Source organism: Coregonus clupeaformis, chromosome 35 (assembly GCF_020615455.1).
Source record: "Coregonus clupeaformis isolate EN_2021a chromosome 35, ASM2061545v1, whole genome shotgun sequence".
Classification (NCBI taxonomy): Eukaryota; Metazoa; Chordata; class Actinopteri; order Salmoniformes; family Salmonidae; genus Coregonus; species Coregonus clupeaformis.
The window spans coordinates 42821212-42835013 of record NC_059226.1 but is presented as its reverse complement, the minus strand read 5'-3'; the positions used below and the strand labels follow the sequence as shown (position 1 = coordinate 42835013).

The following is a 13802-nucleotide window of genomic DNA, read 5'->3' as shown; positions in this document are numbered from 1 at the left end:
ACAGTCCATAAGGAAAGCCCAGTCTCTGCTATATGGAGCTTCAGTTACAGTCCATAAGGAAAGCCCAGTCTGCTATATGGAGCTTCAGTTACAGTCCATAAAGAAAGCCCAGTCTCTGCAAGTGACACACAGATCAGATGATATCCACAGTGAATTCCCAGATGAGGGTCCACATGACTCTTACCCGGTGAAAGGAAGTAGAGGAATTATGATGGCGTAGATTGCATCACCTCATATCTCAACATCTATTTCAAGACGGTTGGGAGTGGAAAGGAAATGCTATTCAAATACAGAAGCAGGTAATTAATCAGCTATCATCTCTTATGTTAAGACCACATGAGGGAATAGATGGTTGACCAGTGTTTTATTGATGTGGCCATGACAACAGACTGGGAATATACCAGAGCTCTCGACCAAACCTTACAATTCTCACAATGTTAAAGACCTTGTTACTTAAATGCATCTAAAACAATCAAATGCAAAGCTTTCATCAGAACAACCAAATAACAATGTGTGTGCCTTGGTGAGCACATGGAGTAAGATGTAAATCTGATATTAGAAACCTCTGTTAACAGACCACTGACTGGCTTGGAAGAAAGTGACTTGAGGGTGAGAAGGACAAAACAGTTGGACAAGACATTCGGTTCAACAGTAAATGCCCTGGCCTGTTAAACCCATCAACAGTTAAAGAGCTTGTATCTAAAGTATGCGTACTACTTCCTGCTTCTTTTTTTTTTTTTTTTTTAATGGGACACCGCCTTGATGAACAGAGAATTACATGTAAGTTGTGTCCCTTCTGTATTGAAGACCAACTAGTCAGTTCAAACAAGACCGGCTAACTCGACCCATTGCCTAGTTGCTGACATGCTAGCAGACACACAATATCCTCCTTCAAACTGGACATCAATCCATCCAGTATGCAAAAAGGAACCATTCCGTTAATGCTGTTTCCTTATCCTCCCTTTAATAGATTCATTTCAATTAATTAATACAGGATTTGCCCACAACAACCTTTTCCATTGTAAAGCAATCCAGGGATTACTTTTATTTTCCTGCCCTTTGCCAATTAACTTTCATAATGAGTCAAATCCATTTATTTAAATATTTGGTTTATCTGAGTTCACCTAGACTCCAACAAGAAGAATATAACATTACTGTGAAGAAATAAGTGGCGACTAGCATCGTTTTTTTCCCCAAAGCGTAGCTCACAAGAGCAGCTCCTAATACCTGTCCACAAGAAAATGTTATTTCAACAGTTTAATTTAACTTAGTGAATTATGTTTAAGTGGCTGGTCAATGTTTCAACACAAGGTGTTCCAACTCCAGGAAGTTCCTCCATAGACACCATTATCCAAGCCAGGGCTCAGTGAAGAACACACTAGCAGTCTGACAGCCCTGTCCTTGGTTCGTGATGACGTAAGAACAGAAGGAGCCGTCCCCTTTTCCCTGATCGTCTCTAACCCTGCTTCTGTTTCTTCAGGTAGCGGGAGCGCATCCCCAGGTGCAATCCCATGATGTAGCTGTTCAGGAGCCTGGCAGGGCACAGCACGGTTGTCAGCCAGCCCTGAGGAAAAAAAAATAAATACCATTATCACTTACAATCTGGTCTGGTAATCCATGCCTGTTACTTCAATCGTTTTCATGGTTAATGTCATAATTTGTGGGTATTTACAGTCAAATTCTGTATTCATTCCTATTAACTTGCGTTAAGATACTTACCCCTGGAATAGTTATGCATTTGCAAAAGCATGAGAGCTTCAAGCAATGCTCATTTGTGGCTAACTATCATGGAAGAAGCTTCGTAAGCTGATGCGGTAAAATCTGGTATAACCTGACAAGTAGCTACTTGTTCAACCTTGTGATAAAAACGGTCATCCTGAACCCTACAAATGTCCACGGAAATGGACAATGAAGTATCGTATCGTCAGCCCGCCCCTACCATGACTGCGTGAGGCAGGTAGCCGTTGGTCTGGCTCTGCAGCCCCACTGTGTTGAGCTCTGCGGCCACATAGCGGTCAGGGTTGGGCTTGTCCAGTGTGGCCCGCCGGATCTTACTCAGCTTGGTGGCCACAAAGAACGGCAGGACACTCTGGAGAGGAGAGATGGCTGTTACTCACATTTACAATGGATGCTCCCTCCCTGGTTTCAGAACAAACTCCTACAAACTCCTACCTCCTACCACCAGTGCCAAGATGGAGGCATGGTGGCTTCAACACAGCGCCCCCTGCCAGTCATCTAGTGTATATATAAATCATTGGTTAAAACAGGTCAGTCTTCAGTCTCACCTGGATGAGGAGCCCTTTGCTCTTGTACTCAGCCTCCAGCCCTCGGGAGAAGAAGTCCACAAAAGCCTTCGAGGCAGAGTAGACCGTGAGGAGGGGACAAGGGTACATCCCACTGGCAGAAGAGATGTTGAGGATGGCCCCCTTTTTCCTGAAACAGGTGACACTCAATCTGATGTTTAGGGCTCAGAGACAAAACGAACCTCTGGTGCCCGGACAACATCACACCTCAGTACATGAGCACATAAGAGTTTGGGAATAAGCGTTACAGTTTGGGCAGAGCGAGTGGGAGAATCTCCACTGACCAGAGCGGCTCTACTAACTGACAACCTTTCCCTCCCTGGGAACCCCAGATACCTTCACCACCTCCGTCCCTCCCTCCCTCCCTCCACGTACCTCTCTACCATCCCAGGTAGCACCATACGTGTCATCTGCATAAAGAGAGACAGAGATTGTGGGTGTTAGAGAGCAGAAAGCATGCTGTCGCTTTGGGCTGGGTAGCAATCCTCTGCCTCATCCCTTACATGGCAGACTGTGTGTGTGTGTGTGTGTGTGTGTGTTCACTCATTGTGGTGCGTGACAGATAAAGTAAAAAAATAAAAATAAAGACTGTTCATTAATAAATTGTTCATTTCTGTATCGCTAGCCTTCCTTTCCCATAATGAGGACTCACCTGGCAAACAGAGGTGATGTTGATGTTCACCATTGTTTCGATGAACTGCAAGGGGCAGAACAAAAAACTATTTAGTTCTGGGTTCATCATCTCTGAGGCGTAATGTTTTCATAGAACAGCATGTGTGATTGACCTCTAGAGGTCATAGGTCATCTTGGTACACAATAGATGGGAAGTGAACAATCCACAAGGCCATTCAGACTTACACTATCCAGGTTGGGAACGTTGAGGAAGAATTCAGGATAGGAGTAGGACATTCCCACATTATTCACTATGGATAAAAGCCATACGGAATAGAGTCAGGACTTTCAAATACAAGATCATTTAAGGGAATGAAAGAAGTGATCAACACATGCCTCTCTGCACTTGATTTCCAACTTCTAAACAAAGGAGGGCATCCACAGAGAACCATACCCTCTGAATGATTCACAAAAAACAACTGTCACTGTCGAGGACTGCCTCTCTCACTTACCCAGAACACCAATCTCTAGCCCGGTAAGACCAGCTTCAATCTTGGGATATATGTCAGACGCACTGAAGTCTACAGCGATGGATTTGGTCTCAACGCCATATTTGCTCTCTAGGAGGGAAGACACATGCAAGACGCCATTACTGTAAAATTAAAAAGGTATGAATGATCTGTGAGGATATCCCCATTAACAGAGAAACTGTAGAGGGGGATTCAGATGTCAATACACCAGTGACCAGCAGAGGGCCCCGTCACATAAGAGAACTAGAGAAAGACTAATTCTCCTCTAGTCCAAGGATTCCCCAAACTTGGTTTACCATTTTCAAAAAACTCACAATATCACAGCTCCATTATAAAAACCAGTCACAATACCACAGCTCCATTATAAAAACCAGTCACAATACCACAGCTCCATTATAAAAACCAGTCAATACCACAGCTCCATTATAAAAACCAGTCAATACCACAGCTCCATTATAAAAACCACTCACAATACCACAGCTCCATTACAAAAACCAGTCACAATACCACAGCTCCATTATAAAAACCAGTCACAATACCACAGCTCCATTATAAAAACCAGTCACAATACCACAGCTCCATTACAAAACCAGTCACAATACCACAGCTCCATTATAAAAACCAGTCACAATACCACAGCTCCATTATAAAACCAGTCAATACCACAGCTCCATTATAAAAACCAGTCACAATACCACAGCTCCATTATAAAACCAGTCATTACCACAGCTCCATTATAAAAACCAGTCACAATACCACAGCTCCATTATAAAAACCAGTCACAATACCACAGCTCCATTACAAAACCAGTCACAATACCACAGCTCCATTATAAAAACCAGTCACAATACCACAGCTCCATTATAAAAACCAGTCACAATACCACAGCTCCATTATAAAAACCAGTCACAATACCACAGCTCCATTATAAAAACCAGTCACAATACCACAGCTCCATTATAAAAACCAGTCACAATACCACAGCTCCATTATAAAAACCAGTCACAATACCACAGCTCCATTATAAAAACCAGTCACAATACCACAGCTCCATTATAAAAACCAGTCACAATACCACAGCTCCATTATAAAAACCACTCACAATACCACAGCTCCATTATAAAAACCAGTCACAATACCACAGCTCCATTATAAAAACCAGTCACATTACCACAGCTCCATTATACAAACCAGTCACAATACCACAGCTCCATTATAAAAACCAGTCACAATACCACAGCTCCATTATAAAAACCAGTCACAATACCACAGCTCCATTATAAAAACCAGTCAATACCACAGCTCCATTATAAAAACCACTCACAATACCACAGCTCCATTACAAAACCAGTCACAATACCACAGCTCCATTATAAAAACCAGTCACAATACCACAGCTCCATTATAAAAACCAGTCAATACCACAGCTCCATTACAAAAACCAGTCACAATACCACAGCTCCATTATAAAAACCAGTCAATACCACAGCTCCATTATAAAAACCAGTCACATTACCACAGCTCCATTATAAAAACCAGTCACAATACCACAGCTCCATTACAAAAACCAGTCACAATACCACAGCTCCATTATAAAAACCAGTCACAATACCACAGCTCCATTATAAAAACCAGTCACAATACCACAGCTCCATTATAAAAACCAGTCAATACCACAGCTCCATTATAAAAACCAGTCACAATACCACAGCTCCATTATAAAAACCAGTCACAATACCACAGCTCCATTATAAAAACCACTCACAATACCACAGCTCCATTATAAAAACCAGTCACAATACCACAGCTCCATTATAAAAACCACTCACAATACCACAGCTCCATTATAAAAACCAGTCACAATACCACAGCTCCATTATAAAAACCAGTCACAATACCACAGCTCCATTATAAAAACCAGTCACAATACCACAGCTCCATTATAAAAACCAGTCACAATACCACAGCTCCATTATAAAAACCAGTCACAATACCACAGCTCCATTATAAAACCCAGTCACAATACCACAGCTCCATTATAAAAACCAGTCACAATACCACAGCTCCATTATAAAACCCAGTCACAATACCACAGCTCCATTATAAAAACCAGTCAATACCACAGCTCCATTAAAACAGTCCACAGAGGACTCCTAGTGTCCTGTTGGAATATACCAGCATCACTCACCATCAATGTAAAGATATTGTTGGCTTGTCAACAGCCTCACTTCCAAACTGACTGTGTATAGCATGTAATATTACTCAAACTCCCCAGTATGGAACTTCTCCACACACAGAGGAACAAGCACTCCATGATGCCTTCTGTATGTTATTCATATCCAGATACCCGTCTACACCAAACGGGTCCAGATACCCGTCTACACCAAACAGGTCCAGATACCCGTCTACGCCAAACAGGTCCAGATACCCGTCTACACCAAACAGGTCCAGATACCCGTCTACACCAAACAGGTCCAGATACCCGTCTACACCAAACAGGTCCAGATACCCGTCTACACCAAACAGGTCCAGATACCCGTCTACACCAAACAGGTCCAGATACCCGTCTACACCAAACAGGTCCAGATACCCGTCTACGCCAAACAGGTCCAGATACCCGTCTACGCCAAACAGGTCCAGATACCCGTCTACACCAAACAGGTCCAGATACCCGTCTACACCAAACAGGTCCAGATACCCGTCTACACCAAACAGGTCCAGATACCCATCTACACCAAACAGGTCCAGATACCCGTCTACACCAAACAGGTCCAGATACCCGTCTACACCAAACAGGTCCAGATATCCATCTACACCAAACAGGTCCAGATATCCATCTACACCAAACAGGTCCAGATATCCATCTACACCAACACACATCAACAGGTCCAGATATCCATCTACACCAACACACATCAACAGGTCCAGATATCCATCTACACGATCACACAAACAGGTTTGCGTTGGTTAGAGGAAGCAACGGAAAGTGTTTTAACATATTTTACAACGGGAAACAAAAATGCGAGCCCAGGTATTCCCTCCCAGTTTGTTCCTGTTTTCTGCCTAATGAACATGCCCCAGTTGTAACCACTCACCGATGGACTTGGCCACATCATCCAGCTTCTCCTGGGTGCGGCTGATCAGCACAATGGAAAAACCCCTCCGAGCCAGCTGTGGAGACAGACCAACTGCTAGAAACCAACATCAACATGGACACTGAACACTAAGACCATCATTAAGACCGGCCATTAAAGAGGGTCAAACATTCAACACTACCACACCCAACTGCACCCAAATCCACAATCTAAAACACTCAAATCACAACACCCATCATCAACACTGAGAAGGATAGCACTAACTGTTATCAAGCAGGGCATTTATTATGAGGCTGTCAACTGATGGGAAATCCTTTGACAAATGATTGTACTTTAAAATGAATTCTGCCCTGGCTATGCAGCATAATAATATAATATGCCATTTAGCAGACGCTTTTATCCAAAGCGACTTACAGTCATGTGTGCATACATGTTTACTTATGGGTGGTCCCAGGGATCGAACCCACTACCCTGGCGTTACAAGCGCCATGCTCTACCAATTGAGCTACAGAGGACCATTAATCCCTCAGCGCTCGCAAAAGGCAAACGTGTGTGTGTGAGAGACCGTCACTACTCCGACCTCATGGTTAAACCTCTCTCTCTCTCTGATGAATCACTGTGGTTTTCCCATAGAGGGGCCTGAAATGTCTGAAACTCCGGGAATCTCTTACCTCCTCCGCATAGGCTTTCCCGATTCCATCCGTGGCTCCCGTCACAACTGAGGGGGAAGACAAACGAGGGGAGAGGGGGAAGACAAACGAGGGGAGAGGGGGAAGACAAACGAGGGGAGAGGGTGTTTTAGTCAAGGGTAAACAAACACACTGCACACAAAACTGACCCCGAAAAAAAACACTAAAAGCGCAAGAGCACACAGATTCCATTCTAGTCAACGTGGTCACACGCCTATTTGTGTCAAGCAGTACTCAGTCAACGCATCAGACCTGGGTGAAATACATCAGCATTTAAATATTTGTATAAATGTCGTGAAAAATTATATGCCACATAAAAATGATGACATGAACAATGCATTCTGTGTCCTTCCACTGCCACCTGTGGTACTGTCATTTAAGAGAGAGAGAGAGAGAGCGAGAGAGAGAGGACGAGAGAGAGAGAGAGAGAGAGAGGACGAGAGAGAGAGAGAAGGACGAGCGAGAGAGAGAGAAGGACGAGCGAGAGAGAGAGAAGGACGAGCGAGAGAGAGAGAGAGAGAGAAGGACGAGAGAGAGAGAAGGACGAGCGAGAGAGAGAGAAGGACGAGCGAGAGAGAGAGAGAGAGAGGGACGAGAGAGAGAGAGGAGGACGAGAGAGAGAGAGGAGGACGAGAGAGAGAGAGAGGAGGACGAGAGAGAGAGAGAGAGAGGAGGACGAGAGAGAGAGAGAGGAGGACGAGAGAGAGAGAGAGAGGAGAGAGAGAGAGAGAGAGAGAGAGAGAGGAGGACGAGAGAGAAAAATAGAATATTTGTGGAAAGATTGAGGAGGAAGAGGACCACCGGTACTGAGATGGCGGGGAGGAAGGGTGCAGCAGGACAGGCTCCTTGGCCTTCCTCTGCCACCCCGGTGCAGGCAGCCTGGCACTGCAGAGACAGCAGTAGCTTTATTTAGCCTTTACCTGCTGTCAGTGGGCTCAGTTGGCCCCTTTACCTGCTGTCAGTGGGCTCAGTTGGCCTCACCTCAGGTTCAAAATAGAACCAAGTGAGGCTGCCTCCCTCTCACCCTCAAACCGCAAGCTAGAGCAGCAAAATACTTTGTTTTCCAGCTCTCAAACTCTCCACCCACCCCCCTCCCTCCTTCACTACACCCAACTCTCCACCCCCCCTCCTTCACTACACCCAACTCTCCACCTACCCCTCCTTCACTATACCCAACTCTCCACCCATCCCTCCTGCACTATACCCAACTCCCCACCCCCCTCCTTCACTATACCCAACTCCCCACCTTCACTATACCCAACCCTCCTGCACTATACCCAACTCTCCAGCCAACCCTCCTGCACTATACCCAACTCTCCACCCATCACTCCTTCACTATACCCAACTCTCTACCCAACCCTCCTGCACTATACCCAACTCTCCACCCAACCCTCCTGCACTATACCCAACTCTCCACCCATCACTATACCCAACTCTCTACCCAACCCTCCTGCACTATACCCAACTCTCCAGCCAACCCTCCTGCACTATACCCAACTCTCCACTGCTGTTGCCTTGGTGATTAAAGCAGAGGAAGATGAGAAGCAGCCAGGCACGAGACCAGAGAGGAGGGAGGGAGAGAGATGACCATGGATCCTGGGACCAGCTAAAAATAGAACGGAGCGATTGAACAGAGGGGAAGTGAGGGAGAGTCTGTATGGACGACAGGGCAAAGCTTCCCCTGGTTATTTTAACATTGTTTAAGAATTAAACTCAATGTTTGGAGCTCAAGGCATGTTCCTTCCATTCACTCAAATCAAAATAAAAAAAAGTGTCAATTTGAAGAGCCCCCATCAAATATATGCTAGGTTATGGAAGAATCTCTACTCATAGGACCTAACCTAGACGGCATTGAATGGCATCCAACATCCTCATATCGTCAAGAAACTAAAATGTGGTTATAAAAATCCCAAAAAAAAGGTTTTTATTTATTTTTGAAATCACAATAAAAAAAGCCCTGCCTCTCAGTCACAGACAGCGGTGCTTCTGCTGCTGAATATTCTGAGCTAAAAAAAGAACTGCAGATTTAAAATAGCAGAAGGCTGCAACCTCGTCTAGAACAGTCGCTGCACAGAATACCAACGAGCTGCTGCTCCCAGCGGTTCTTCACACACACACACACCTCAGCATTCCTCGCCCCATCATTCCTCTTACTTATGGACGGTTGGAAACACACACACACTTTATTCATCTGTCTTACTTTTTTTGACAAACAATTTCATGGCTAACCCCTGGTTCTACAACCCCTGGTTCTTTAGTCTTAAAAATGTGTTGCATATTCTGTTCAGACCACCCCTTTGTACAGTAGCATGCCTCCCTGGATAGGGGGTACATGTTTATCTATATACATTACTGAACAATATCCAGACAGACGTCATCTCCTGGCCTGTATTTAGTGATGCAGCCATTGCTAAGAGGCGGCAAGGTGGAGGAACTGTGGTGAAATAGCTACATCTCTAAAAATGCAATGTTTTTCACACATCATAAATCCCATTTATGGCGTAAAGCTCAAGTCTCAGCCTGCATTTACACTTTAGCTTTTTTCCTCAAATTGTACATTTGCATTGATAAAGTGGCCAATATTGAATTAATATCCCAACGTTCAGCAATTATTTCTAAATAATGATTTACAAATGCAGTGTCAAAGATCCCTCCTCCAAAGCATATTTGTTTTTAGTCAATTGTAATAAATTCTAGGAAAATATTACCTTTTTTAAACTTGCGTTTCATTTTTTGTTCCAAAGGATCCCCCTTCCTGTCATACTTGAAGCAGTCAGAAGAACACCGGTGTGGAACGTAACAATGTGTGTCAGTACATGACCTGAGAACGACCTCCTTCAACCAATGACAGAGAGAGGAGCGATCCACTTATGGTTACCAGTGTCCAACAAATCTGTCAACCACACCAGATATTACCCATGAGCCAATGCATTTCAATAAAAGGACTTGACAATAGAATAGTCTAAATAACCATCGTGTCGTGACAGAGCAGGTGTCGTGACAGAGCAGGTGTCGTGACAGAAAAAGACAGGGTGGGGGAAGCTCAGAACGGGACGAGGGAGGAGGGAAAGATGGTGAATATCGGCTTTTATGAATGGGAGGTGAACGCACAGAAAGATGGTGAATATCGGCTTTTATGAATGGGAGGTGAACGCACAGAAAGATGGTGAATATAGGTTTTTATGAATGGGAGGTGAACGCACAGAAAGATGGTGAATATCGGCCTTTATGAAATGGGAGGTGGGGCTAGAGATATGCACCCTCTGTTACGTGATGCTGCTCCACAACACACACAGCGGTAAGTGTAATTTAAACAGGACACCCTGAGTCCTCTGCCTCCTCTATGAATGGCTCTAGTCTTCTTACATAATCAGGCCATTCTCTCAGTCACCTCTGCGTCAGTGAGCAAGGGGGAAGAGCTGTACAATAGCTATTCACAGTGTTTCTAAATAAGCTACATAATGCATGTCAAACTTGGTTGAAATGTCCCCACATTTATAATTTCCCTTTGCTGCAAACATGAGCAAACCTGTACTTAAAAATCAGCAGACCAGGATAAGACTGCCATTCAGCAGGCCTTGACAGCTAGCCTGAAATCCAGACCCGTTTGGTGTTAACATTCCATTCCTTGTACTACGTGTCATTTGCCAAAACACAGGAGTTGAACGTTAGCACAAACGTTTTGTCACGTGCTTTAATTTAATTTCCAGGGGTTTATTTTGATTTCAAAATGGGATTTCAATTATGTAAAAACTTTCTGGAGCTAGTCCACTTCTGGGTGCGATAGCCGCAGCTGTGTTTTGCAGTCACATGGTCAACGCATGCCCTAAACTGGTGGTTGCACTTCAAAGATGGATGGACTCAAATATAATAATTAGGTGGGTGCTTACTCTTCTCCCATTTCACACATGTACCAGTGTGTCAATACACGTGTGAATTGGAAATGTGTTTTTTGCATATTCATTTACATTTACGTCATTTAGCTGACGCTCTTATCCAGAGCGACTTACATTATTATTTTCATACTGGCCCCCTGTGGGAAACGAACCCACAACCCTGGCGTTGCAAACACCATGCTCTATCAACTGAGCTACCTCCCTGCCTGCCATTCCCTCCCCTACCCTGGACGACGCTGGGCCAATTGTGCGCCGCCCCATTGGTCTCCCGGTTGGTCTCCCGGTTGCGGCCGGCTACAGCAGAGCCTGGATTCGAACCAGGATCTCTAGTGGCACAGCTAGCACTGCGATGCAGTGCCTTAGACCACTGCGCCACTCGGGAGACTGATTCACACATATTCCACACATGCCAGGGTCTACCATAATCAACGGTGACCCTGAAGCAATTAGGGTTAGGTGCCTTGCTCAAGGGCACATTGACTGATTTTTCACCTTGTCGGCTCAGGGATTCGAACTAGGGACCTTTCGGTTACTCGCTCTAAGCTACCTGCCACCCCAAATGTGGTAATCCTGATGTGGTAACCCTGTTGATGTAACCCTGATTATGTAACCCTGAATGGATAAATGGCCTTGCCCTAGCAATAAGGTTGGGTAAACATTAATGTAGCCTATTACTCACTTCTGTGAGGAAAGGCAGACTCATGCCATTCCTACGCAATACTGATGTGTTGTCTAGGAACCACAGAGTCCGCTGTGGGTTCCAAAGGACAATAGGGCTGGCCAGCCTTTCCCCTACATGCATTTAGCAGTGGGCACCCCCCAAAAAAATAAATAAATAAATAAAAACAATTAAGAGATTTACAGTAACATTCCTAAATATTTTTTCAGGATGGTAAAACGTTTTCAGTGTAAACTTAAACGACTAAAACCAGATATAAAGTACGTAGTAAAGTTAACAGAGCAATATCTTTTTTATAAGATCTTTGAGAACTAGCCATTGCCAAAATAAGAACTAGACAGTCAGGGAGAACCTACAATTTTAAAAATATTATGGCATTGGGGCCCCATTGATTTAGTTATAATGTTAGAGTCACTCAGACAGCATAAACCACGGCAAAATGTGTAGAAGTGCAGGAAATGACATTTAAAAACAGAAATTTTTTGTCTCTACAGTTGGCCTCTAAAACCGTGCCTGCCCCCCGGGTTAACTTTACCACCACTGCAGAAAAGAAATCCTAGGGGAAACACTGTAAATTTATTATACTAGCTACAATGTTCTACTGATAGCTAGGAGAACTACATGTAGACTACTAGCTACAATATCCTACTGATAACTAGGAGAAAGTATTGTCTGATTCACACTATAAACTGACCTGAACCATTCTGTAGTGGGTCGAGGGTCACTGGTTTTGAAGTACATGCAGGGCTACCCCATTACTAGCTCTCAAACTCTAGGCGGCATTCTGACTTCTCCCTACAGTTTTGAGCCATTAGCTTCGCCCACGAATGGCTCATGTGAACTACAATTCATACACTGTGTTTTAACGTTTAGAAACGTCAATAATTAGCGCTTGAGATACGGCTTTCGAAACATATGGCTCTTATCTTTCATCAGCGACAAATACTTGAAATAAAATAAAACAAACACGCCATAAAGCAATGGTGAGGCCATGCAAACATTGTCTTTATATAAATATTGCTTGCTAGCTACTCACCTGCCCATTTCCCGAGTTTAGCAGGTGATACCAACCGTCCATTCCCCAGCACCCACACTCTGAACCCGGACAGCAACCGATATATTGAGCACACTGAGAAATAGGCCGCAGTCAGCGCACCGATCCAGAAGAGCGGTGTCTCCACGGCGCGTAGCAAAGCCTCTCCGGTTGACGACATGATATTTGCACAACGCACACGGCTTTCACAACTAACTTGTGAGATTAAATGTATGCGTTCATAAATTGCTGTCTACAATAAATGAATCTATTGCAAAAGCTTCTTGAACATGGTGCGTCCAGTCATTTTGAGCTCGTGCTTTTATACTTGGCTTTGCTTCCGCGTCTAACACTTCCGCATTCGCTGGTTTGCATCACTGATTTGTTGAGGTTGGAATCTGTCAAAACATGCTCCCTTTCGATTCGTTTATATTTGCGTGAATTCGTGGGACAGCAATGACATGTTTTTAGACAGCCATTCTCATTCATTATTTGTAACTTTATGAACGAGGAAGGCGGGACAACACTTTCATGAAATCTGACTGGATGAATATTTTTGTTACCAGATTTTCAAATCTCTGATTGGTTTGTGCTGTAATTACTGTCCAAAGTAACAAACAGGACTTGGATTTTTGATGGGATTATTTCACTGGATCTGGCGACACCTGTATATAGTTTTCATTGTTATCTGTGCTCTATGTTCTGTGTTTTTTTTATTTGATAAAAAAAAGTTATATATATATATATATATATATTATTATTATTAATACTAGACTGCAGTGGAGAGGTCAAAAACGTAATGTTCCTCTGCATGCACATCACTGACGACCTGAAATGGTCCCTTCACACAGACAGTGTGGTGAAAAAGGCACAACAGCACCTCTTCAACCTCAGGAGGCTGAAGAAATGTGGCTTGGTCCCCAAGACCCTCACAAACTTTTACCATTGAGAGCATCCTGTCAGGC

General features: G+C 44.0%; 1 protein-coding gene across 1 annotated transcript; it reads right to left on the bottom strand.

Annotated features, from left to right (window-relative positions):
• Positions 1 to 347: 347 nt before the first annotated feature.
• Positions 348 to 13186, bottom strand: hsd17b12b (hydroxysteroid (17-beta) dehydrogenase 12b). Its single transcript, XM_041857669.2, has 10 exons — positions 12841 to 13186; positions 7212 to 7258; positions 6541 to 6616; positions 3428 to 3535; positions 3162 to 3226; positions 2956 to 3000; positions 2679 to 2713; positions 2286 to 2433; positions 1940 to 2089; positions 348 to 1564 (listed from the first exon to the last, which is right to left on the bottom strand). The coding sequence occupies exons 1-10, from the start codon at positions 13016 to 13018 to the stop codon at positions 1457 to 1459; spliced, it is 960 nt and encodes a 319-aa protein (XP_041713603.2). The 5' UTR covers positions 13019 to 13186; the 3' UTR covers positions 348 to 1456.
• Between the last annotated feature and the right edge of the window lie 616 nt (positions 13187 to 13802).